At 43.0% G+C, this 24653-nt stretch overlaps 1 protein-coding gene across 4 annotated transcripts in view; it reads left to right on the top strand.

Moving 5' to 3' along the window:
* Nucleotides 1-24653, top strand: part of STAU2 (staufen double-stranded RNA binding protein 2) — a 559013-nt gene that overhangs the window by 202405 nt on the left and 331955 nt on the right. For all 4 annotated transcript variants that reach the window (XM_082259761.1, XM_082259759.1, XM_082259760.1 and 1 more), the window contains 2 exons: nucleotides 16468-16627; nucleotides 23544-23654. In XM_082259761.1, the coding sequence (XP_082115887.1) occupies nucleotides 16468-16627; nucleotides 23544-23654 (271 nt within the window). The remainder of the gene's footprint in view (nucleotides 1-16467; nucleotides 16628-23543; nucleotides 23655-24653) is intronic.

Here is a 24653-nt window from a genome sequence, read left to right as displayed (position 1 = left end):
AAGATTAATTTGGAATCCAGGGAGGTCTTCATATTTTGCTATGTATGAGGACACAATCTCTTTTAGGGCAGAATAGCATGTGTGGAAACCAAAAGGACCACATCTGACAAGCACATTATCAGAACCTGTGTTGTGGATTAGGGCGGCTGAACACAGAATTGAAACCAGCTCCTCTAGTACATGTGGGTTAGATGCTGGCGGAAAGTATTAGTGTTTTGGATAATAACAAAGAGGTGGGGTCACCAAACTGCTGAAGATAAATACACACAGGGTTTCAAATATTCTTAGCAAAGCAAACGTGAAGAGCCCAAAAAAAGTGTAAAGCTGGTTTTGTGCCAGTGCCAGACATTCTTGCACATATTAAGATAAATCGCAAAAGCGTGTTGTGGATATAATCTAGGTTTGCTATAGTGACAGGAAAAATTGTTGTTCATTATGTTTTTACTGGAAGATGATGTCATACACAAAAAGCGCAATGAAACAATCTTGCTTTTTTGGCCAAGCACATTAATTGCACACTGAACAAAAAAAAGACAAAGTTCTCCGGAGGGCCCCTTTTCTTGTCAAGCATCTCATCTGCATCTGCAGAGATAAGTACAGGGCAGAAATCAAATACTAGCGAGAAAAGTGTTTACACGATAAGACAGATAGAGCCATCACTCAGAAATACTCCAGGAATGCACATATTTTCAGCATTTGGTTCTATTAGTCTTGGACAGTTATCTTGTGCATGCTATGATAAATGGCCTTACATCAAATTTTGATATTCTGCAGTAGTGTAAAGCGCTCTTTGGGGATATTCTGTATCCAGTAACTTGATTCGATATAGTTGTTTGTTTAATTTTGATTTTCTGGTTTTCAACCTTAACCACTTAAGCCCCGGAAGATTTTACCCCCTTCCTGACCAGGGGGTATTTTGCGATTCGGCACTGCGTGACTTTAACGGACAATTGCGCGGTCGTGCGACGCTGTACCTAAACGAATTTGACGTCCTTTTTTTCCCACAAATAGAGCTTTCTTTTGGTGGTATTTGATCACCTGTGCGATTTTTTGATCATGCGCTATAAACAAAAAAAGAGCGTCAATTTTGCAAAAATAACAATATTTTTCACATTTTTTTTATATGAAATTCCCCCCCAAAAAAATGTAAAAATCAAAATTTTTTTAACATTTTTGGCCAATTTGTTTTATGCTACATATGTTTGGTAAAAAAAATCGCAAAAAGCGTATTTTGATTGGTTTGCGCAAAAGTTATCGCGTTTACTAACAAAGGGAAAGATTTTTGTCATTTTTGTTGTTTTTTTTTAACGCGTAATGGCGGCGATCTGCGATTTTTTTTTTGCGGTACTGCGACATTGCGTCGGACAGATCGGACCCTTGACTGATATTTTTGACACTTTTGGAGTTACCAGTGACATTTCTACAGTAATCAGTGCTATAACTGTGATTGGCTGTGGCTTGAGGTGTAGGAACAATGATCAACGGTCCTACATAGTAGAACCGTATGATCATTGTTTCTACACAGGGGAGAATGACAGGCGGCTTGTTTACACTAGCCGCCTGCCTTTCTCCCTCTCCCCCGACGATCACCGAGTGACAGGTCACACGCGGGGGGGGGGGGGGGGGTCCGTGCGCTTGCTCCCCAGAGACTCACAGGCTAGCGTCGTAGACCTACGTCGCTCTGCCTGTGAGGGGCTGACTGCCACAGTAAATATACTGTGCGCAGTCGGCAAGTGGTTAAAACTAGTAAAAACAGATCCTTTATCGCTAACAAGCTTTTTGTGTAGGCCTCTCAGCTGAAAACCTAGCTATTATTATTTTTTGTACAGTAATTTAGTGCCACCATATATACAGTGCATCTGGAAAGTATTCACAGCGCTTCACTTTTTTCACATTTTTATACTGCGGCCCTATTCCAAATTGGATTAAATCCATTTTTTTTCCTCACAATTCTACAAACAATACCTCATAATGGCAACGTAAAAGAAGTTTGTTTGAAATCTTTGCAAATTTATAAAAAAACAAAAAAATCACATGTACATAAGTATTCACAGCCTTTGTTCGATACTTTGTTGATGCACCTTTGGCACCAGTTACAGCCTAAGTATTTTTAAAAATGATGCTACAAGCTTGGCACAGCTATTTTTGGCATGAGAGGGTGTAAGGAGTGCGTCGCCTCCCTTGATGTAAAACACTGTAAAGTGTAGAGCTGCCTTCAATTTAAGTAATACAACTTAAATGTGAAATGAGTAATGTAGTGAGGCGCTGCTACTCATATATGAGCAAAGATACCAAAAGAAAAAATACAGGGTAAGCACTAATAGCAATCTCTACTAGGGGACTCCTCCTTCTGTGATGAAGTGAAAGTGATACATCAATCAGAAGTGAAAATAAATAGCAGTAACTATTTTAGAAATGATAAAATATAAAATACAGTGCTAGTGACAAACCGTGCTGTCTTACCAATACGTGCTAAATAAAAAAGTGCACTGTAGAATAAATATACCAAGGCATGTAAAGAGTGTCATGCATATTTATTGGATAGATGTACCCCTGATCAACACCTAGGAGGAAGTGGTCCCTAAAAAGACAAAGGAGTTCTACAGGGACTTTATACTTGATGATTCTACAACTTTATTGGGGTCCACCTGTTGTAAATTTAGTTGATTGGAAATGATTTGGTAAGGCACGCACCTGTCTATATAAGGTCCCACAGTTAGCAGTGCATGTCAGAGCACAAACCAAGCCATGAAGTCCAAGGAATTGTCTGTAGACCTCTGAGACAGGATTGTATCGAGGCACAGATTTTAGGAAGGCTACGGAAAATTTTCTGCAGCTTCGAAGGTTCCAATGAGCACAGTGGCCTCCATCATCTGTAAATGGAGGGAGTTAGGAACCTCTAGGACTCTTCCTAGGCCATACTCAGTGATTGGGGGAGAAGGGCCTTAGTAAGTGAGGTCACCAAAAACCCTATAGTCACTCTGACAGAGCTTCAGCTTTTCTCTGTGGAGAGAGGAGAACCTTCTAGAAGAACAATCTTCTCTACAGCACTCTACCAATCAGTCCTGTATGGTAGAGTGGACAGACGGAAGCCACTCCTCAGTAAAAGACACATGACAGCTTGCCTGGAATTTGCCAAAAGGCACCTGAAGGACTCTAATACCATGAGAAAAAAAAAATCTCTGGTCTCATCAAAAAAAGATTGATCTCTTTGGCCTGAATGGCAAGTATCATGTTTGGAGGAAACCAGGCACTGCTCATCACCTGGCCAAACCATCCCTACAGTGAAGCATGGTGGTGGCAGCATCATGCTGTGGGGATGTTTTTCAGCGGCAGGAACTGAGAGATTAATCGGGATCAAGGATAAGATGAATGCAGCAATGTACAGAGATATCCTTGATGAAAACTTGCTTCAGAGCGCTCTGGACTACAGATGAAGGTTTATCTTCCACCAGGACAAACAACCCTAAACACAGCCAAGATAACAAAGAAGTGGCTACCACACAACTCTGTGAATGTCCTTGAGTGGCCCAGCCAGAGCCTAGACTTGAACATCTCTGGAGAGATCTGAAAATGGCTGTGCACCAAAACTCCCCATTCAATCTGATGGAGCTTGAGAGGTCCTGCAAGGAAGAATAGGAGAAACTGCCCAAAAATAGGTGTGCCAAGCTTGTACCATCATACTCAAAAAGACTTGAGGTTGTAATTGGTGCCAAAGGCGCTTCAAGTATCGAGCAAAAGCTTTGAATACTTATGTACATGTGATTTTTTTTTTTTTTTTTTTTTTATAAATTTTCAAAAATTTCAAACAAACTTCTTTTACGTTGTCATTATGAGGTATTATTTGTAGAATTTTGAGGAAAATAATGAATTTAATCCATTTTGGAAAAAGTGAAGCTCTGTGAATACTTTCCGTAAGGACTGTACATAAAAAAATATTGATTATAATAACAACATTTACATTTGAGGTGGCCATACATGCTTCTAAAAAATAATTGATCTCTATTGCAATCAATCTCTTGTGATAGAGACACACACATACACAGGTTGAATTAGATGTACTGGTGTCTGTATTCATCTTTACCAACTATAATATTTGACCAACAATCAACAACCTACAAGATCAATATTCCACATATGGGGAAGTTGACTTTAGTTGTCAGTTAAGATCCGATCATAACTTTTAATTGTAAGTTATCGACCGCATTGCCTTTTCCATTATAATTTAATTAGTTGAAATTCAATCCTATTCATGAGCAAAGTATCTTAGTGCTGCGGATTGATGAAAAATGATTGGTTATGTTCCGCCCTGGACAGATCAGCTTAGTTTGATCGCATCTGAATGGAATTGAGTCAGAAGGAAAGTTATGGTTATTTGATTGTTTGTTGATTTGATAAAAAAAAAAGCCTTTTGCGTTGCATTAATGCACCCACACCTTTTGTTTACTGCTGAAGGGAGCTGTTGAGGCAGTTATTTTTAATTCTGTGTGTCAAGTTCAGCAGGCTTTACATCTGCTAAAAACGTGCCCCCATAAAAGTCAATGGGGCCATGCCATAGCTGCATGGCAAATGTGGCTATGGGGTTGTAGCACAGCATTTAAAAAAAACTTACCTTGGGATTGAAAAACAGGCATTCAGGAAGCAGAAGAATCACCTCTTGTCTGTCTGGAAAACGATCTGAAAAGCAGTCCACCATGGATCACTTTTCAGAGTCTCCTGCCAGCATGAAAGAAACCTTAGGCTGACCATGCACTATGTCTGATTAGGACTTTTATTTTACAGATATAAAATGGGATGCTAGCGTGGTGTTACTACACGCAGTAGTAAGTGGCAAATGTTTCCTTTTACTGCTAGGCGGTGCAAATGTCGTGAGCCAGTCCAGAGACTAATAATCAAGATGGCAGACAACAGTGTTAGTGTGTGTGTGGAACAGTGTGTAGTGATGACGTTTCTCGGGTTATTTGGATGGTGCGGGAAAGGGAATTTTAGACAAATACAAACTTTGCTGCCCAGCTCATCGCTAACCACTTTTTTTCCGCTGTAACTGACAGATTTATATGAAGTAGAATAAGGGCGCCGGCTTTATGGCCTATTTCTGGGGGGCCTATTGCTGGGGAGCCTATCCCCTAACCCAGCCAGAGATTTTTCAATCAGAAGACATCCGCTTCTCGCAGATGTGTTTCCTGGAAAAGTGCAATGTTGGCTCTGAGGTGTTTGAGGTGATGTAACACTTTCATTTATTTGATGGGGGAAGGTAGACCTTTAACATTCCAGGTTATAATTTTTATGGAGGCCATTACAAAATATATTGTATATCAATCTGGAGGTAGTGACTGCCTTAAAAAGTACCAAATCCCTGAGCATACCGATGTTGGGTTATGAGCTGTGGAGGAGTAAATGGCATGAGGGCACAGAGAGGAAGATGATAATGAAGATAGATTGGACGAGAACAGCCAATGGGGGAGGAGGAAACAAAATAAACAGTAATTCTGAGTAGTTTCACTTTTTTATCTTGACCGTAGTATGTGGGTCACTACGATAAAGATCCTTTGAGCCCATATCCGCAGTTATTAATAAAGAAAATGTACCAGTAGTATCTAGTGTCTAGATACCTAAGAAAATCGCACATTCAGACATAGCTGATTTTTTTTAACATCAGGAAAGAGAAATGGCAGTAAAATTGTATAACACAGAAAATCCAAAGCATTACCTAGACAACTTTACTTTACAACTACTTATTACTACTACTTTACAATTTACTTTAGACAACATTAGCTGAGGCTAGATTATACAAGAATAAACAAAACAGCATTCACTCATTAGTAACTCAGTGATACAGTCCTGGAAGACCCAACTGGTGTTTGAGTGCAAATTCATATAAGATGTAGGGGGAGATCTGGCACGTGATCATGTAATCATCCTGTGGCCCAAGGATGATCCATATTTGATTTTTTTGGAGGCCTCTTTGAGGGGGCTATGTATGCTGGGCCTTGCATGAGAGAGATGACTTCTGACCATGGATGTATCATCTCCATGTTGTAGCTTGGTAGAACCTTAATATTGCTCCGCTTCTTGAGGTGTCTGGAATGTTATGAGTTCACCTTCTGCTGTTGTAAGTTGTAAGATGGCGGGAGAAGCGAGAGTAAATTTGAAAATGTGGAGCAGACTTGAAGAAAAGGCCTTACGTTTGCGTGACACTTCTGCCGAGTAGTTTGTGAACAGCAGGACGTTCTGACCTTCAACTTGAAGAGTTCATGGTTGCCTGTATCACTGTAAAATAAAAATAAGTTGTTGGTCTGCATAATTACGGTAGCGGACAATGACTGGTCAAGGTGATGATCTGTTATCTGTGGAGGGGGGCGGGGGGGATCCTGTAGGCCAGCTCCACAATGCAATGGGACTTTATTCCGAGCTGTGGAAACGGTGGAGGAGCAGAGCGTGGGCACGGAGGCAGGTTGGGAAGATTGAGGTGGATTATTGCACCTGGATCTATTTTCTAGGTCTTCCAACTTGTCCTGGAAGGCTTGCAGGGCGTCATCAAGAGAGCGAACGGTAGTGTAGACTTGTCACAATTCTTCCTCAATAAAGATGATCCTGTGCTCTGTTTCCTGGATGCTCTGCACATGGGCTCTTCCTTTCTTAACTGTGATATGCCTTGTGACACAGCAGCCTCCACTTCCGATGCTATGGTGGGGGTAAGGAGGGCTGCAACTGCCTCAACAATGCTGGCATGTGCAGGGACTAACATTGTAGGAGAGGAGGAAGCAGCTAGGAGAGATGCAGCAGCACTGGGAGGGAGGGGGGACATCCCCTCAATGAGATCCTCTATGGCAGCGGCATCCGCCATAATGAGGTCTGCAGGTGACTCGGCTGTGACAGGCTGGCTCAGTTGTGCATGAGTGTGGGGTCAGGATTGCTCTAGGGGGCGATCCATCAGTGTGCCCAGCAGTGATGACAGGTGTGTTTTGGCCGTGCAGCGGCTCCTGGGGCAGCTTTGAAGGCTGAGTTGTTGCAGTAAGACGTTTGAATGGTGTACGCATTTCAAAGATGGCTGTATGTTCGTCAGTGACAATCCCAGCCCACAGCAGTTATTCCTGTGAATACTCAACAAGTGGAATGCCTGATCATGGATAATCGATTCATAACCTGTTGTGAAATTGCATAAGAGACCAATCTTTCTGTAGGAATGGTCAACACAATCATTCACGAACATTTGCATTTTCGAAAAGTTAGTGCACACTGGGTACCAAGACAGCTTTCCGCTTTTGACCGGTACAGAAGAGTTGAAGTTTGCACTGCGTTGAAGGACGCACAATCTCATACTGCTCACCGCACTACGTGCACATTACAGCAGTTTGGCTGGGAGGTATTGCCACATCCCCCTCACAGCCCGGAGCACGTCCCGAGTGATTTATCCTGTTTGGATCCCTAAAAGAGGTCAAGGTCCTCGGATGTCAACATTTCAGCACTGATGACAAAGTGAACCTGGCTGTCCTAGGATGTCCTGACCTCAACCAGATAGAACACCTTTGGGATGAATTGGAGCCGAAACTGCGAGCCAGGCCTTCTCGTCCAACATCAGTGGCTGACCTCACAAATGTGCTTCTGTAAGAATGGTCAAACATTCCCATAGACACACTCCTAAACCTTGTGGACAGCCTTCCCAGAAGAGTTGAAACTGTTATAGCTGCAAAGGGCCAACTCAATATTGAACCCTATGGACTAACATTGGAATGCCTTTCAAGTTTGTGTGGGTAAAGACAGGTGTCCCAATACGTTTGACAATATAGTGTGTGAATAGTGTGAATATATATATATATATATATGTGTGTGTGTGTGTGTGTGCATATATATATATATATATTTTTTGCAATAAGTGTTAAAACTTGATCTTGTCAATAATTCAGAGTTGTCCTATGATCTCTGTACACTTCCTGTGATATCTCAAAGTGGCTATTTAGCCTCCCTATTTTTTTTAACACAAACAATGGTACATAATGATTAGCCTTTATATGATAGAGATCCAAAGCCTGGCAGGGTTTGAGTATTTTACTCAGGGCAGGGTTGATGCAACTCTGGTCAAAAAATGCTGTGTTGTCAGCCTATAATAAGACAATAGCTGCTTTTCTGGCAGATCAACTATACATTTCTATACTTTAAAGTAGATTGTAGCAGATTTACCTCAAGAATTTGATTGTATTTTGCCCCATCCATTTTTCTTCTATCCTGAGAAGTGCTCTAGTCCCTATTGCAGAGAAACACCCCCATAACAGGATATTACCACCTCCATGCTTTACTGTAGGAATGGGTTATTTGGATGGTGAGTTGTATTGGATTTCCACCAGACATATCATTTGGTGTTGAGGCCAAAAAATTAAATGTTATCCTCGTCTGACCATAACACTTTTTTCCATGTGACCTCAGAATCTTCAAGGGGGTCAAATGAGACTAAAATTGATCTACACCAAGCAATATGTCTGGTGGAAGTCCAATACAGTTCACTATCCAAATATCACAATTCCTACAGTAAAACATGGAGGTTGTAATATCCTGTTATGGGGGTTTTTCTCTGCAGCAGGTACTGGAGCATTTACCAGGATAGAAGAAAAATGGATGGGGCAAAATACCATCAAATTCTTGAGGAAAATATGCTAAAGGTTTACCTTCCAATATGACAATGACCCAAAGAGCACAGCAAAAAGGACCACACAGTGGTTTAAGGAGAAAAAGGTGAATGTCCTTGCATGGCCAAGTCAAAGCCCAGACTTAAACACCATTGAAAATTGTGAAATTATTAGAAGAATGCAGTCCACAAACGGTCACCATCATATTTACCTGAACTTGAGCAGTTCTGCAAAGAAGAGTGGGGAAATATTGCAAAGTCAGTAGAGACATATCCCAACAGACTAAAGGCTGTTGTTAAAGCAAAATATGGTTCAACAAAATACTGAAATGAGGGTAGTGATCCTTTTTCCAACTTAGTGATTCTGTTTTTGAATTTATTTTCTGACATGTTAGTGTTATATCTTTCACTTGGTTGCACTAGTGAATACAGTTGGATAAAACAAAAACTGTCTCTGTCTTCATTTCAGGCTGCAACAAAATATGATTTTTTTTAATAAATGGGGGGTGATTATTTCCTATACCCACTGATGACTGAATATCTTTTTTTGACATACCCTTTTGAAGTACCATATATATTTTATAGTGAGAACATTTTTACAGTATCTCACAAAAGTGAGTACACCCCTCCCATTTTTGCAAATATTTTGTCATATCTTTTAAGAAGAAATGACACTTTGCTACATTGTAAATTAGTGAGTGTGCAGTTTGTATAACAGTGTAAATTTGCTGTCCCCTCAAAATAACTCAACACACAGCCATTAATGTCTAAACTGCTGGCAACAAAAGTGAGTACACCCCTAAGTGAAAATGTACAAATTGGACCCATCTAGCCATTTTCCCTCCCCAGTGTCATGTGACTCGTTAATGTTACAAGGTCTCAGGTGTGAATGGGGAAGCAGGTGTGTTAAATTTGTGTTATCGCTCTCTCTCATACTGATCACTGGAAGTTCAACATGGCACCTCATGGCAAAGAACTCTCTGAGGATCTGAAAAGAAGAATTGTTGCTCTTTATAAGGATGAATATATAAAGAAGATAGCTGCGCTCAATACACTATCATGAGTTAAGGCTGCCAGTACAAAGGTATAATCAGACCAAAAAGCAATAACAATCAAGTACAGCGCCACATAAATAAATGACCCTAAATGACAATGAGTGAGCAAAGTCCATGAAGTCCGTCAGAGGCAAATGTTGAGGTGCAGAAATATATACAAGTAAATTCCAACACCAGGAGTGGAAACGCAGTCCTGACGATCACCACGTGCATATATAAGGTAGTCTCCTTACCAGACCTTTAGACCCCCTGTTACGGAAGGTCCACCGAGCTTGAAGCATAAAACGATCACCAGGAAATGGTCCCCTCCAAAATCAGCATCCAATCCACCACGGAATATTCATGTAGGACAGTAGACCTTTAAAAACCTCTGAGACCCCAAATGTTGGATGTGGAAGTTCCATATATGGACTTCGCATTGGGTTTTGATATTCCATTCATGCTGATTGCTTTAAACAGAAGCAGTGAGGCAAATCCAGGATGGTTAATTCACAACCCCAGAGCAATAAACTAACATTCCTCCTGAAATGGACTCTCTGGGACAGCTCCCAATTTGTGTGCCTCTTTCAAATTTTCTGTACATGTAGTGGTGAGAATTACTTGGTAGTCAGGAATCTTAAGAATGTTTAGATAAAAATACAGAGAAAACATATGCTATGCACACAGTAAAACACCCCCATATGTTCTTTGAAAACAAATTTATAGGATGTTGATTTGGTGAAGTTGGAGTAGAAATGCCTTGGACTGATAAGTTGTCCACAGCATCTTCCACAGTGTTAATTTACTGCTGAGCCATAGGCCAGACACATTTCTGAAGACAGCCTTCCTCTGTCTTCTGCAGTGATGGGTATTCATTGTGTATTAGAAGCACACCTGTTTGGCAATCATTCCTGACATTGAGGGGAAAATGGTGAGGAGGGTTAGATCATAGGAAAAATGCAATGTGCTATGTCCAGTCACTCATAAATCAGTTCCTCAACCCTAGGCTACTCCGTACATTAATGCACTGCTACATTTTCATATTGGAGCACCACATTCAACATTATCAAAACTGCCACACATAATTTGGTATATTATTTTACAGCTTGTTGGTCCTTAGTGTCTGCATCTGTTTCCTTTCTTCAGGCTTTGTTTTCTTTATTTTCACTAATAATCTTGTCCGTATGAGATTACAGATTCCACCAATCCTGATGACTTGGGGGTGAAGGTGCTCTGTACAGCACTGCAAACCCTCCTGGCAGGTCTGTGCCTTTTATTCCTATGGAAATGCCTTCTATCATTGAAATGCATGAAAGACTGCCCTTTCTTATGAATAAATGGGATACAGTGCATCCGGAAAGTATTCATAGCACTTCACTTTTTTCACATTTTATGTTACAACCTTATTCCAAAATTAATTCATTATTTTCTTCGAACTTCAACAATCAATACCCCATAATGACAACGTGAAAGAAGTTTGTTTGAAATCTTTGCAAATTTATTAACCATAAAAAACAAAAAATTCACATGTACATAAGTAAGTATTCACAGCCTTTGCCATGACGCTCAAAATTGAGCTCAGGTGCATCCTGTTTGCAGTGATCATCCTTGAGATGTTTCTACAACTTCATTGGAGTTCACCTTTGGTAAATTCAGTTGATTGGACATGATTTGGAAAGGCACACGCCTGTCTATATGAGGTCCCACAGTTACTAGTGCATGTTAGAGCACAATCCAAGCCATGAAGTCCAAGGAATTGTCTGTAGACTTCTGAGACCGGATTGTTTCGAGACACAGATGTGCAGAAGGGTACAGAAAACTTTCTGCAGTATTTAAGGTTCCAATGAGCACAGTGGCCTCCATTATCCGTAAATGAAAAGTTTGGAACCACCAGGACTCTTCCTAGAGCGGGCCATCCGACCAAACTGGGTGTTTGGGGGAGAAGAGCCTTAGTCAGGGAGGTGACCAAGAACCCGATGGTCACTGTGACAGAGCTGTCTCTCTTTTATATCCAGTCAGAATGCTAGGGGTGGAGAAAAGGCGCTCTGTATTCCTTAAAGTGGAACAGTAATGAAAACATTTAACAGAATTGTGGGCAGGCAGGATTTATAATGCAGAAGAGACAAACCCCATGTCTCTTCTGCATTCCCATTTCCTTACCTGCCTGTCCACACTGTACGTATGCACGGGAGTGACGTTATCTTGGGCTGGCAATTAAAATGGCCGGGAATATATACCTGGAAGCCATCTGGCTGAAGATGCCAATGGGGAGCTTTGGTGGATCACAGCTCTGGAGAACAGGTGAGAATAGATCCGCTTTAACAGTGGCATTAATCACATGGCTGTATTGTGAGAGGAGGCTCTATACATCTGATACAAATCCTGTGACAGGCCAGATGGCTCTCTTATATGTATCTTATCTGTTTATGTAGCTGTTTGCCTGGAGTTCAACCAACTGCTGACATTAAACCTTTATGATTTTATTTTTTTTTGGAATGCCTTATCGCACACATTTACATCAAATTGTGCTATGTTATGTCTTTAAATAATACTGGTAAATGCCCTTTGTTTAAAAAGACCCCCCCCCCCCCCTAAATATCACAATGGCCCCTAATTCGAGCATTGGTCTATAGTTGTGAAGGCAGTGAATGATAATCCTAGAAGCTTCCTTCTAAGCCTTGTAACATGTTTCATGTTCAGTTTACTTTATGAAAATTCGTGTATTTACTTACACTGGTAATAAAATCCATTGCTTAAAATGCTACTATGTAGTGTTGATGGATTTAGTGTCTGACAATTATGTCTTCCTGCCTGCAGTCCACAGGAGACATAGATGACCATTAATTCATTCATTGTCTCCTCTGTTTGGGTTCTATTGAATGCCTCTGATTTTGGTTTGATTTATTTTATGGCCAGAGAGTTTCAGATTCTTCTATAATGCTTGCAGATGTGGGAGGGAGGGAAATGGTTTTCTTAATGTCAGTAAGACAAGACCACATGTGTAGACTAATCCTGCGTAATGAAATGTAGAATGGATTGCCCCTTCACTAGTAAACACCAGGATAGAATGGCAAGAAAAATGGTTTGATGGTTTAAAAACCCGTCTATTTCTTAAAGTGACACCTTACTCTAGCTAAAAAAAATAAAAAAAAATTACATCTGTTCAAGCATGTATTTCTAACAAACAAAAGTTCCTTCTCTTGCTCTCAGCCTCCTCTAAATCTCCCAATTCATTTAATCATTATTTTTTTGCTGCTGTATTTAGTCTTCCTGTTAGAGGGTGGCTACGTTTTTTTCTTCATGGTCCCACTGCATGAAGGAACCTCGGTTAGCCACCCTCTTAATCGCTCACTCCTAACATTGACTTTGAGATTTGTAGTGCGCTAAGAACAGTGAACTTGACTGTAACTAGTTTGCACTGTTTGTTCCAAACTCTGTCAAGTGCCCCCAGGGGCAAGCAGCTTGCAATGGGAGCACCCAAGCAGTCTCATTCCCAAACCGCTTCTCTGCTTGCTCATACACAAACAGAGATGTGGCTCGGCTCTGCCCCCTCTCTCTCTCTTTATTGGCTCACTGGCTGTGATTGACAGCAGAAGGAACCAATGTGGTCTAAGCCAATGAGGAGGGAAAGTCCCCGAAGAGCCATAGGCTCTCGTGCACATCGCTGGATAGAGATAGGGTACAGGTAAGTATTTGGGGGGGGGGGGGCACTGCTGCACAAAGAAGGTGTTTTTTCCCTTCATGCATACCGTAGAATGCATAAAGGTAAAAGAAAAACTTGAGCCTTTAGAATCAGTTTAGGTAGTAGATGTGTATGGATTATTTTTGGAGAATAAGGATATTGTTTAGTGTCACTTTAGGTCTACTGAGTAGGATTAATCTGCCAAATAGTTTTAAGCAGCCCATGATATGTTCAGTATACAGTACATGCAAATAGACTCAATGTAGTAAGAGCACTATGAAAATACAATGCCTGGCCAAAAATAAAGTCGCCACCTGGAATTAACTAAGCAACTAACTAAGCATGCAGTAACTATCCTTTTGGATAGTTACTGCATGTGCCCACGGAATGAGGTCAGCTGACTACCTGAATATACCGAATGAGCAGGTTATTCCATCAATGATTTTTTCCTTCCCTGATGGCACGGGCATATTCCAAGATGACAATGCCAGTATTCATCGGGCTCAAATTGTGAAAGAGTGGCTCAGAGAGCATGAGACATCATTTTCACACATGGATTGGCCACCACAGAGTCCAGAACTAAACCCCATTGAGAATCTTTGGGATGTATTGGAGAAGGCTTTGTGCAGTGGTCCGACTCTCCCATCATCAAGATCTTGTTGAAAAATGAATGCAACACTGGACATAAATAAATCTTGTGACATTGCAGAAGCCTCATCGAAACAATGCCACAGCGAATGCGTGTCATAATTAAAGCCAGTGAAATATTAAAGTATGTGACCTTTTTTTTTGGCCATGCAGTGTACATTGTTTCTGTACCTGGAAAATGTTGCCAAGATCACTCTAGCCAGTGGAAACCAGGATTACCTGATATTCGTACTGTATAAGGGCAGTTTGAATATAAGATTGGGCTTAATTTACTAAAGGCAAAAAGGCTGTTCACTTTTCAATGGAATTTACCCTAAGACCTTGCTCACATTGGGGTGATTTGTCATACTTTGATCTGTGTCTTATGCAGGGCTGTATTTTAGCGGTGCGGGATGCCTGGATATTGTGTGCATTCCTATGCCGGCAGTCTCATAGTTGTCTATTGGGATGCATTGGATGCACAGACAGTCCCTGCTCCAAATGTGATATCCATGTGGGTACACTGCCCTGAATGCAACCACAGGGATGTCACATTGAGAGCTTCAGCTATGTCTGCAGATGCTGTGTCTAAATTGTGAATGTGACTACTCACGTGGTGATGCACGAAAGGTAAACACAGCCCTGCATGGCCTTAGCTTAGTGAATGAAGTGAAGCTGGTAGTCTTTATCATTTAGTAAAGTGCAAGAATAATACTGTTTTTTTTATTTTCCTTGCACATGATTGGGTATTCTTTGCAAAGAGAAATGTTACCACATCCACGAAGCTAAGGGAAAATTGCCATACAAAGTGAATAGCCTATTTTCGTTTAGTAACTCAACCCCATTATATTTTGCATTTCAGCTTTCACTCTTGCCAAGTCATTGTCAGGGAAGACTAGTTGATGCGTTACATTGGCATTTTTGGGCAATCTCTGTTCTTATCTTACACCAAAACCTACTGGTGGGTGCTTTCTCCACTAATGCATGACATACCTACTCTTGTAATTCGAATGGATCATTGTTTATACAGTGATTGTAAAAGCTGTCATTTGGGAGCAATGCCTCTCATGCCCGTCAATTACACAGTGTGTATGGCTAGTTGTAAAGGAAAATTCCCGCTTTGCATTTATTACAAATCTATGTAACTATATAGATAATACATCTTGATATCTAATGTTACTAAAAGTAATTTTTTCCTTCAGTTTGAAGCAAGATATTTTGTTAAACAGGCAAAAACATTTTTTTTTCTCTTAAAAGCTTGGCGGGTATTGAAATGGTGCTCTATACTAAACAAAAAAAAAAAATGTAAATTTTCTTGCCCATAAGTATTCTGTGTTTACAAGGACAGCTGTCCTCTTGGGGGTTCTCATAGATACCTGCCTGCCTGCACTAACAGCGGGGACAAGGGAGATGCAGGTGCAGATTCAGTGTGGAATGTGGCATCATGTGGTAAGCTGCGATCCTCATCTGTGCCTTGGTGCACAGATACCAACCAATGATCTTCCTGCAAATGAGAGAGAAGCTGAGCTACCTTCACTGCCAGGAGGTACTAGAGCCAGGCCTGGTAGGTGCGATGCGAGAAAGCATTTTGGAGGAGGGGTGAGAGATGAGGGCTTTATTTAGACTTGTTGAGGAAAGACCACTCTTAGTGGAGAGTCTTTCTTCAACATTTCTAAATAAAGGTAAATTTATTGGATGTGTCGCCAACCAGATTGTTCTATTCTACTGTCAAGCCTGTGATGAACAGGACCAACACCTGCTAGCATGCAATGGAGGTGATACAGGTGGAAACCCACCTAGAGTGGTGATTATCTTTTATTCATACAGCGCAGGCTTACTTTGTCGGGAGGGCACCATATGACGTCCTCCAATGATGTCCTCCCATGATCACAGATCGGGGTAAAGGACCTATCACAGTGGTCCTTTACCACGTGATCAGCTTTGTCCAGTGACACAAGCCGGTTATCGGCAATTCTTTACGCTGACAGCGTGAAGAGGGGGGAAGAGAGCCAATAACCATCTTGTGTTAAAGGGAGTACTGATAATCAGGGCACTGATTATCAATGCAGTCCCAACAGGGCCCACTGGTTCAATCAGTGCCGCCTATTAGTACCCTTCATTGCTATAGGCAAGTTGCTGCTAGGCAAGTGGTTAAGATCCTCCCACTGTTTGGCCACACCCACCATTAGATGCAGCCGGGGGGGTTGAGTTTCTACACCTATTCTTTAGAAAAATAAACTGCATACATTTATATAGCCTTACAGATACAACTGGCCCTTTAAGGGCAATCCTAATGTGGATATGGCTCCGATAAAATTGAATTTGACACCCTGATCTATACAGTTTGTTTATTATATCTTTGGTGTAAATGTCTGTAAATAATCTCTTTATACATTTTCTTAGTTCATATAATGAAATTGATCTACAGACACCTACAATGATGGCTGTCACCATTGTATATTCAGTAGTGTTCTTACTCTATTGTTTCCTTCTATCTACAGATACCTTTGTCCAATGCTAAAGACATTCTATGTACAGTTGACAGTTGGCAACAGTGAATTCTATGGAGAGGGAAAAACCCGCCAGGCAGCAAGACACAATGCAGCATTAAAAGCCCTGCATGCACTGAGGAATGAGCCCATACCTGAGAGATCAACCGTGGTAACTTCCTGAGATTTTATAATACAGTAATTTTAATAAGCGTGTTATTTATTTATTTTTGTGGTACCTTTTTTATTATGCTGTCCATTTTCCTATTACATTCTGTTTCCTATATTAAGGGCTCATGCACACAGGAGGTTTTTAGAGCTGCTGTTGGGGGGCGTCTGTTTTTTTTACTGCCTCTAAACACCCCTCCACGTTAGCCTATGTGTCCATGTGCATATAGGCTTTTAGCAGAGTTAAGTAAAAGGAGCTTTTAGAGGGAGGAAAAAAAAAAACGACTGCCAGTGCGTTTATGAGCAGCAGAATTTGAGCAGAAAAAACGATTGAAGCTACTAACCGCTTCTAAAAACCGCGTATTGTTAGTGCTTGAGCATTAATTTATTTTAATAACCAGAATAAATAGTTTTTTTGTGGCCAATTAAATGAATTCACTTCCATGAGCTTGACGCCTGTAAAAGCTTAAGAAACTTTTCAAGCGTCAGGCATTTTTTCTGCAAAAACGCTGCTGGCTTCTAGGAGAGTTAAATTAAAGTTAAATAAACGCTCTGTAGGCCTAAAAAAAAAATCCATGTGCTTCGAACAGTAAAAGCATTGGTGCGTACTAAGTACTTTACCGCCTTGATAACAATGATCCAACACTTGATAGTGATAATGAAGCCCGGCAGGACCTTTGCAACATTCAATTTTTATATCCTGTATATGGACTTTGAGGAACTGGTTCAGGATTTATGGTACATTTTGTTAAGGCAGCCCTGTACCTTTTTGGCCTCATGTACACAGGGCGTTAGAAAAAACAAGCTGCAAAGCCTCGATCAACGCCAGGAAAAAGCAGCTGTAAAATTGTGCTTTTAGTAGCTTTTTCCATTGGCATTAATGTGCATTTAGCCATGTTAGCTTTTAGCAGTGTTTTTCTGTCTCTATTCAAAATCAATGGTTTACTTTATAATCTACCGGTTCTACTTCATAGCATATTCAACAACCTGCCCTCAAATTTACAACAAAGTCTACTGATTAGAGACACATTCATGGCCTGACGCTCATTGGGGAGATCATTAGGCCTCTCAGCTTCCATTTCCAACCAGCTAACATAGCACAATAACTTCACATTCTTCAAACACTGAAAAAAATTATAAACGCAACACTTTTGTTTTTGCCCCCATTTTTTCATGAGCTGAACTCAAATATTGTACACAAAATGCCTGTTTCTCTTAAATATTGTTCAGAAATCTGTCTAAATCTGTGTTAGTGAGCACCTCTCCTTTGCTGAGATAATTTATCCACCTCACAGGTGAGGTGTGGCATATCAAGATGCTGATTAGACAGCATGATTATTGCACAGGTGTGCCTTAGGCTGGCCACAATAAAAGGCCACTCTAAAATGTGCAGTTTTATCACACAACACAATGCCACAGATGTCGCAAGTTTTGAGGGAGTGTGCAATTGGCTTGCTGAATCTACAATCATCTGCCGGAATGGGCGACGGACTGAATAATTTAGATCCAGAGGGTCCCCCCAGTCTGGCCAGCGAGCGTGCACAGGCCTCAGCTCCACGCTAGGTCGGCCGCGACATAGCCCCACTGGACTGGGGTTGGCCTGCGAGTTAAATGTCTCGCGAGGGCGCATACCACCTGGCCTCGGCTTGAGTCGCAGTGTTTCTCCTAGCCGCTACCCCCCCTATTCCGATGGAGCAGTGGTCTGCCAGAAGCGGTGCCCAACCTGTTCCTGGTATGGTAAATAGCTGTCCCCCCTCTACCCCTTGAAGATTTTGGGGTGGATGTGGGCCCCTTCCTGGGACAGTCAGTCCCCCGGGTTCCCTTCCTTCCCATGCAGCGTACCCCCCCTTACCTTTTAGGTCGGTCTGGGGTGTCAATCTGGCGATGGGGGGGAGGGCAACGCGACCGGACGAACCCCTTTTGGGAGGGGGCTGTACCTGGTGGGGGCTCGTGCCAGGGCCCCCCTTCCTGTTGGGATCATGTTTGGAGCTCCTGGGGTGCCCGGGAGCCGTGCAGGGCTGCCATTTTCTTGTAGCTTTTTGTGTTGTAGATCAGTGCCCATGTTTGTGTAGCCTCGACAGCCCTTTTCTTGTGGTTTTCTCATTGAAAATAGCAGCGGGCATGTTTTTGAAGCTATATGATGGTGATTCGAAAGTGGGAGCCCCTCCTCATCCCCTAGTGCTGACTCCGAGATCTTTATTTTCCTGATCGCCGAACGGTGTGCAGTTTAGCTTGGTGCTGCAAGTGCTTGATTGGTGGTGGTGAGTTTTTTTGTGGGGTTATCTCTCCCTCTCTGCTATAGCAGCGGTAGCGCTCCGTGCTGGACCCTGTGCATGGAGGGGATGTCCCTAGCAGTGTTATACACTTTTTTGTGTGGGTTCCTCTCCTCACTAATGGAGTCCCTGGATCACATTTCTCCACCTGATCCCCTGTCAGAGGCAGCCGGGCCCTCCGGGTCCTAATGGTCCCTGACTGAACTGACGGTGGTCCTGGAGTCCTTAGTTTCCAAGGTGGATTTGGTCCTGGAAAAACAGGTTAGCAAAAAGCTTCCCCCGCCTTCACCTGCTTCATCTGTCTCTTCAAAACCTGAATCTGATTCAGCCGCCACGGCGGATGCGAGTTAATCTTCTGGGCCTGTGTGCAAGATGGAGGATGCGGCTGATCCTGCGTCGAAGGCACACTTTTGTTGTCCCTAAGTGTTTTGCGATACGGTATCCTTATGAGGATTCCCGACCTAAAAAGTGGACGGTCCCCCCTGTAGTGGACTTGCTGTTTTCCAGGTTAAATAAAGCCACCTTAATTCTGGTTGAGGAGTCCCGGCCTTTAAAGATCCCACCATATGTTCACTGTGGCTGGTTCGGCACTTAAGCTGTTATTTACTATTGCCCTGGTGTCGCAAACTCTGACCGAGTGGGCTAAACTTTTAGGACCTGGAGGGGGAACAACTTGCCCCTGCCTTTGCGGAGAATCAGTTGGTCCAGGGACTACAGTTTGTGATGCCTCTTTGGATGAGTCTCCTTTGATTTCTAGACTGTCTGTCTCAACAGTGGTCCTTCGGCACATTATCTGGCTGAAATGCTGATCTGCGGAACAGACTAAGAAGAAGGCCTTATCTGATCTCCCATTTGGAGCTTCCCTGGATGACCGCATTAAGGGCCTTACATGGGGGAAGAATACTCTTCTTCCGCAGGCTTCCAGGGGCAAGGAGCCCCGTCGTAGATGGGGGCCATTCTTCTCCGCTCATAAGAGGTTTTTTCGTCCCTCGGGGTCTCAAGACAATGGACCTAAGCCCTTCAGGTCCTCCACTAGAGGTTCCAAAAGGACCTGGTCTGACAAGCCACAATTGGGCTCTTCCAGAACTGAGGACAAGGCTTTCTCTGCATGAAGGAGCGCCCTCCCCCGTATCTGGGGTGGGGGACGTCTTCGCTGGTTTTCGAATCTGTGGACCTCCCTGGTACAGGACAAGTGGGTCCACAAAGTCATTCGGTCCAGCTACAAGACCAATATTTCTGTCTTTTTTCTGGAAAGATTCTTCCCTTTCCGACCTTCGCTTTTAAGCACCTTAATCCATTCCGCAACCGTCTGAGAAACCAGTATGGAGGCAAACACCGGCTTGAGGAGCGAGCCCGCCACCAAGTGTAGGTGGCAGGAAAGCGATTCCATGCGCCTGTCCACCGGGTCCTTAGACACCCGGGAGTTCTCCACAGGCACCACCATGGACTTATTCAACCAGGAAAGTGTGGTCCACTCTTCGCTATCTGTGTGATGCGGCCCTGGACAAGGCTCCCCTGGTCGCTACAGTGTCTGCGGTGGGGATTGCCTTTCGCCGCATGGTGTGGCTGAAGAGCTGGTCGGTGGATCAGGCTTCTAAAAAGGCTGTGTCTGATCTTCCTTTTTGGGGGAGACGCCTTTTTGGTGACTCCTTGGATGAATTAATCAAGGGTCTAACTGGGAGTAAGAGCACTCTTCTCCCCCCAGTCCACGAACGCTAAGGCACCCCAAGGTAAGAGGGGACCTTCTTTCAAGGCTCACCGGGGGCTTTTTCGTGCCTCAGGGGCGCAGGAAAAAGGAACACCATTCAGAACCTCCGAAGAGGACAAGAAGGCTTGGTCGGATGAGCTGGAGACTAGCCAGTCTGGTTCAGCGGACGATTCCTCCTCTGTCTGAAGGGTCACCCTCACCCGTTTCAGGGGTGGGGGGACGTCTGCATTGCCTTCCGGAACCCTGGGCGTCTCTGGTTCAGGACTCATGGGTTCACAAACCAATTCGTTCAGGGTTCCAGACCATATTTCGGTCTCGCCCGGCAGACTGGTTCTTTCCACCATGTATCAGTTTATCTCCGGATCATTTGTGGAATCCCAGGGAGGCGGTGTGGGCTCCACTTGCGCAGGGAGTGGTGGTGCCGGTCCCTCAGCAGGAAAGGTTTCAGGGTTTTTTTTTTACTCACCCCTGTTCCCGGTGCCCGGGAATCCTGAGTCTTCACCGATGTTTTAATCAAGCTGTTAGACTTGTTCCCGTACAAAGGGATTGCGATCCTCGGTTATCTGGGCAATTTCCTGTTGAGAGCGGGTTTTCACCCGACCCTGTTGGGCGATCTGTCGATCACTCCCTTACCGCTCTGTGTCCTGGAGCTCGGCGCGTTCCAGCTCTGCCTGCTCCATTGGACGCCTCGGCAGCACCCTGTTTCGGGTGCAGTCCGACGCTGTCACAGCTGGGGCTTTCATCGGTCGTCAAGGGGGCACCTGGAGTGTCGGGCGGCCAGGTAGGTGGCCGTGGTTCTGTTTTGGGCCGAGGCACACGTTTAGGCTCTTTCTGCGGTTCACGTTCCAGGAGTGTTGAACTGGCTGGCGGATTACCTGAGTCATCAGGTTCTGGATCAGGGGGAATGGTCCCTGCTTCCGGCTGTTTTTTCACCTCCTATGTGCAAGATGGGAAACTCCGGAGGTGGATTTGTTCTCATCTAAACAGCAAGGTAGATAGGTTTGTGGCCAGGGCTCGAGGTCCTCTGGCCATTGCGTCAGACGCACTGGTAGTGCCTTGATGCATTTTCACTCCTTTCAGTGGTGAGGGGTTTAGATTCTGCAGAAAAGAGTGGAGCAATGTTTGGCTTTTGGCTCGGTAAAAGGTCAGGTGTTGGCCTTAGCCTTTTATTTCCAAACGGCCCTTGGTGACTAACTCCTTAATTCGCACCTTTTTTCGAGGGGTGCGTCATCTGGCTCCGCCGAGTGGATCCCCTTTACCTCTGTGGGATCTAACTTTGGTTTTGTCCGTTCTGCTATGACCTCCCTTTGAATATTTCAGAGATAGCTCTCTGCCTTTGCTGTCCCAGAAGGTTGCCTTTCTGGTGGCTATCGCCTCTGCTCGTAGGGTGTCTGAGTTGGCGGCTCTGTCTTGCCGTTCACCTTCTCTGGCCGTTCATAGAGATTGGGTTGTTCTGTGGCCCAACCAATCTTTCCCCCCTAGGGTGATGTCTGCCTTCCACCTAGTTGAAGGTGTTGTTTTGCCTTTGCTTTGTGCGAAGCCCAAGCATTCCTAGGAATTTGCTTTGCATTCACTGGATGTGGCTCGGGCGATCAGGGTTTAACCTGTCGGCCATGGAATCTTTTCAGACGTCTGATTCCCTGTTTGTCCTTCCTAAGGGGACCTCGTAAGGGTTCGGCTGCGTCAGCTGCAACCATTTCCAAATGGATCAGGCAGACTATTGTTCAGGCCTATTCACTACAAGGTCAGGTACCTACTTTCCCAGTGAGGGCACATTCTACTAGAGCTATGAGTGCCTCTTGGGCTTTTCGCCATCAGGCTTCTGTGGCTCAAGTGTGTGAGGCGGCGACCTGTTCATCTGTGCACACTTTTACAAAATCCTACAAGATTGATTTGATGGCATCCTCGGATGCTTCCCTTGGCCGCTAAGACTTGCAGGCTGCTGTTTGCTGAAGAGATGTGGTTTTCTCTTCGGCGGGGTGAATTTTTGTTTTGGGGTTAGCTCCTGTTAGTTTAGCTTCTATTGCCCTGTTGGCTATCTTTTTTTGCTGGCCTTGATGGATCGTTGTCGTTTGTTGGTTTTGTTTCTTCCCACCCCTCATGCCTACACTGCTTTGGGACTTCCCATTTGTGAGGAAACTATGAAGTGGCTGCGTCTGTCAGAGGATGTAAGAGAAAATAGAATTTTTGTAAGAACTTACCGTAAAATTATTTTCTCAGAGTCTGACAGACGCAGCCCCTGCCCCTGCCCTTTTTTTGGGGGTTGGTTGTCTTTTCCTTCACTGCTAGCTATGGAACTGATTAGTAAGCATGTGTCGTCTGGGGTAATGTCTGATGGGACAGCCCCTAAGGGTGTGTCTAGTGAAAAGTTTTTCTATGAGTTTCACTGCCTAGTCTTACTCCTGTAGAGGGCACATTACCCATTTGTGAGGAAACTATGAAGTGGCTGTGTCTGTCAGAGGACTCAGAGAAAATAATTTTACTGTAAGTTCTTCAAAAAAATTATATTTTTTCAGGTGAACTTGACTAACCTTGAACAGTGGGTAGCCTCACATGTGCAGCATCATGCCAAATGTAAATTAAACAGAGGTTAAAGAAGAATTCCAGGTATGGACCGCGTTGCCTCTCCACCTTGTCCAATCAGAGAACACTTTGTATTCATTGAGATAAGGAAAATATAACTATGTAAAATATACCATGCCTAAGATAAGTTAAAAACATTTTTTAGATAGGAATTTCTTTTTGGTCCAGTGATCAGCTCAAGGAGAAGGGCAGACATTAAAATTTATCCTGGAGAGGGGCTTTAATATATGAGGCTTGATGTACCTAAGGTAGGATTGTGATCAGCTGCAGTTAATAAGTTATAGGGCAATTTGGTATAAACAATGTGTTCTGCAAAGCTCTCCAGGTGGTTTATGCTTTTTCTTTATTTTTATTAGCAAAATGGGGAGACAGGAAGGGGACCTGAAGAAGATAAAGATGCAAACAAATCGGAGATCAGTCTGGTGTTTGAAATTTCCCTGAAGCGCAATCTCCCACTCAGCTTTGAGGTGAGCCAATTGTAATTGCAGTTTGTTGATTCTTTTATGCAGGTGGCATGAGCAATGAGCACAGCAAGAGCTTAGTTAAATACACCAGTCCATAATCATGACTAAGGCTGAATTATGCAGAGAACTGTGGAATAGCCAAGGCCACAAAAGTACAGTGAGATCAGAATCGTAAATGCTAATGTAGTTCAACAGAGTCCAATAATACACACTTAGAGAACAGCTTCAGTTGATTTTGTGTTGATTAAAAGTTAGCAGCTACAAAAAGTGTAGCTGCTGACTTTTATTAAACACTAGAGCTGCACGATTCTGGATAAAAGGAAAATCGCAATTTTTTTGCTTAGAATAACGATCATGATCCTCTGACGATTCTCAGTGTAACATCATCTTTTACATTATACAAAAAATTGGGCTAACTTTACTGTTTAGTTTTTTTAAAATTTATTAAAGTGTATTTTCTTCCCAAAAAACTGCATTTAAAAGACTTCTGCGCAAATGCAGTGTGACTAAAAAGATTGCAATGATCGTCATTTTATTCTCTAGGGTCTCTTCTAAAAAAATGTAACTTGTAAGCAACAAGTGTCAGAAAAAGGCCTGGTCTTTAAGAGGTTAAACTGCCCACACTTACACAGAAGTTCATTCCTTTGATCTAAAAGGCCAAAATGATACATTGTAAAGCATTGTGTTTAAAGTTATCTAGCAGCCTTAACAATGGTGATAAACATTTTGGAGGCTCTTTTTTTTTTTTTTGACAGCTGTGAGTGAGCAGAGAAGAGCTCTTTAAAAATCGAAGAGATTTCGGATGGGGGGGGGATAAATTGAGATTGCGATTTTTATATATTTTTTATTTTTTTAAATGATTAATTGAACAGCTCTGATAAATACTCTCCCCTGTTTCATGAGCCAGCAATCTGCTCCCCTGAACCATTGATTCACTCCCTCTTCTCTCCCCAGCGCCGGCATTTCAGCTAAGGACACCTGACTGTGACAGCTTGAGGCTTC

Source organism: Pelophylax lessonae (genome assembly GCF_965119305.1).
Source record: "Pelophylax lessonae genome assembly, chromosome: 5".
Taxonomy (NCBI): domain Eukaryota; kingdom Metazoa; phylum Chordata; class Amphibia; order Anura; family Ranidae; genus Pelophylax; species Pelophylax lessonae.
Note: the sequence above shows the minus strand (reverse complement) of the source record. Positions and strands in the feature narration are given on the sequence as shown.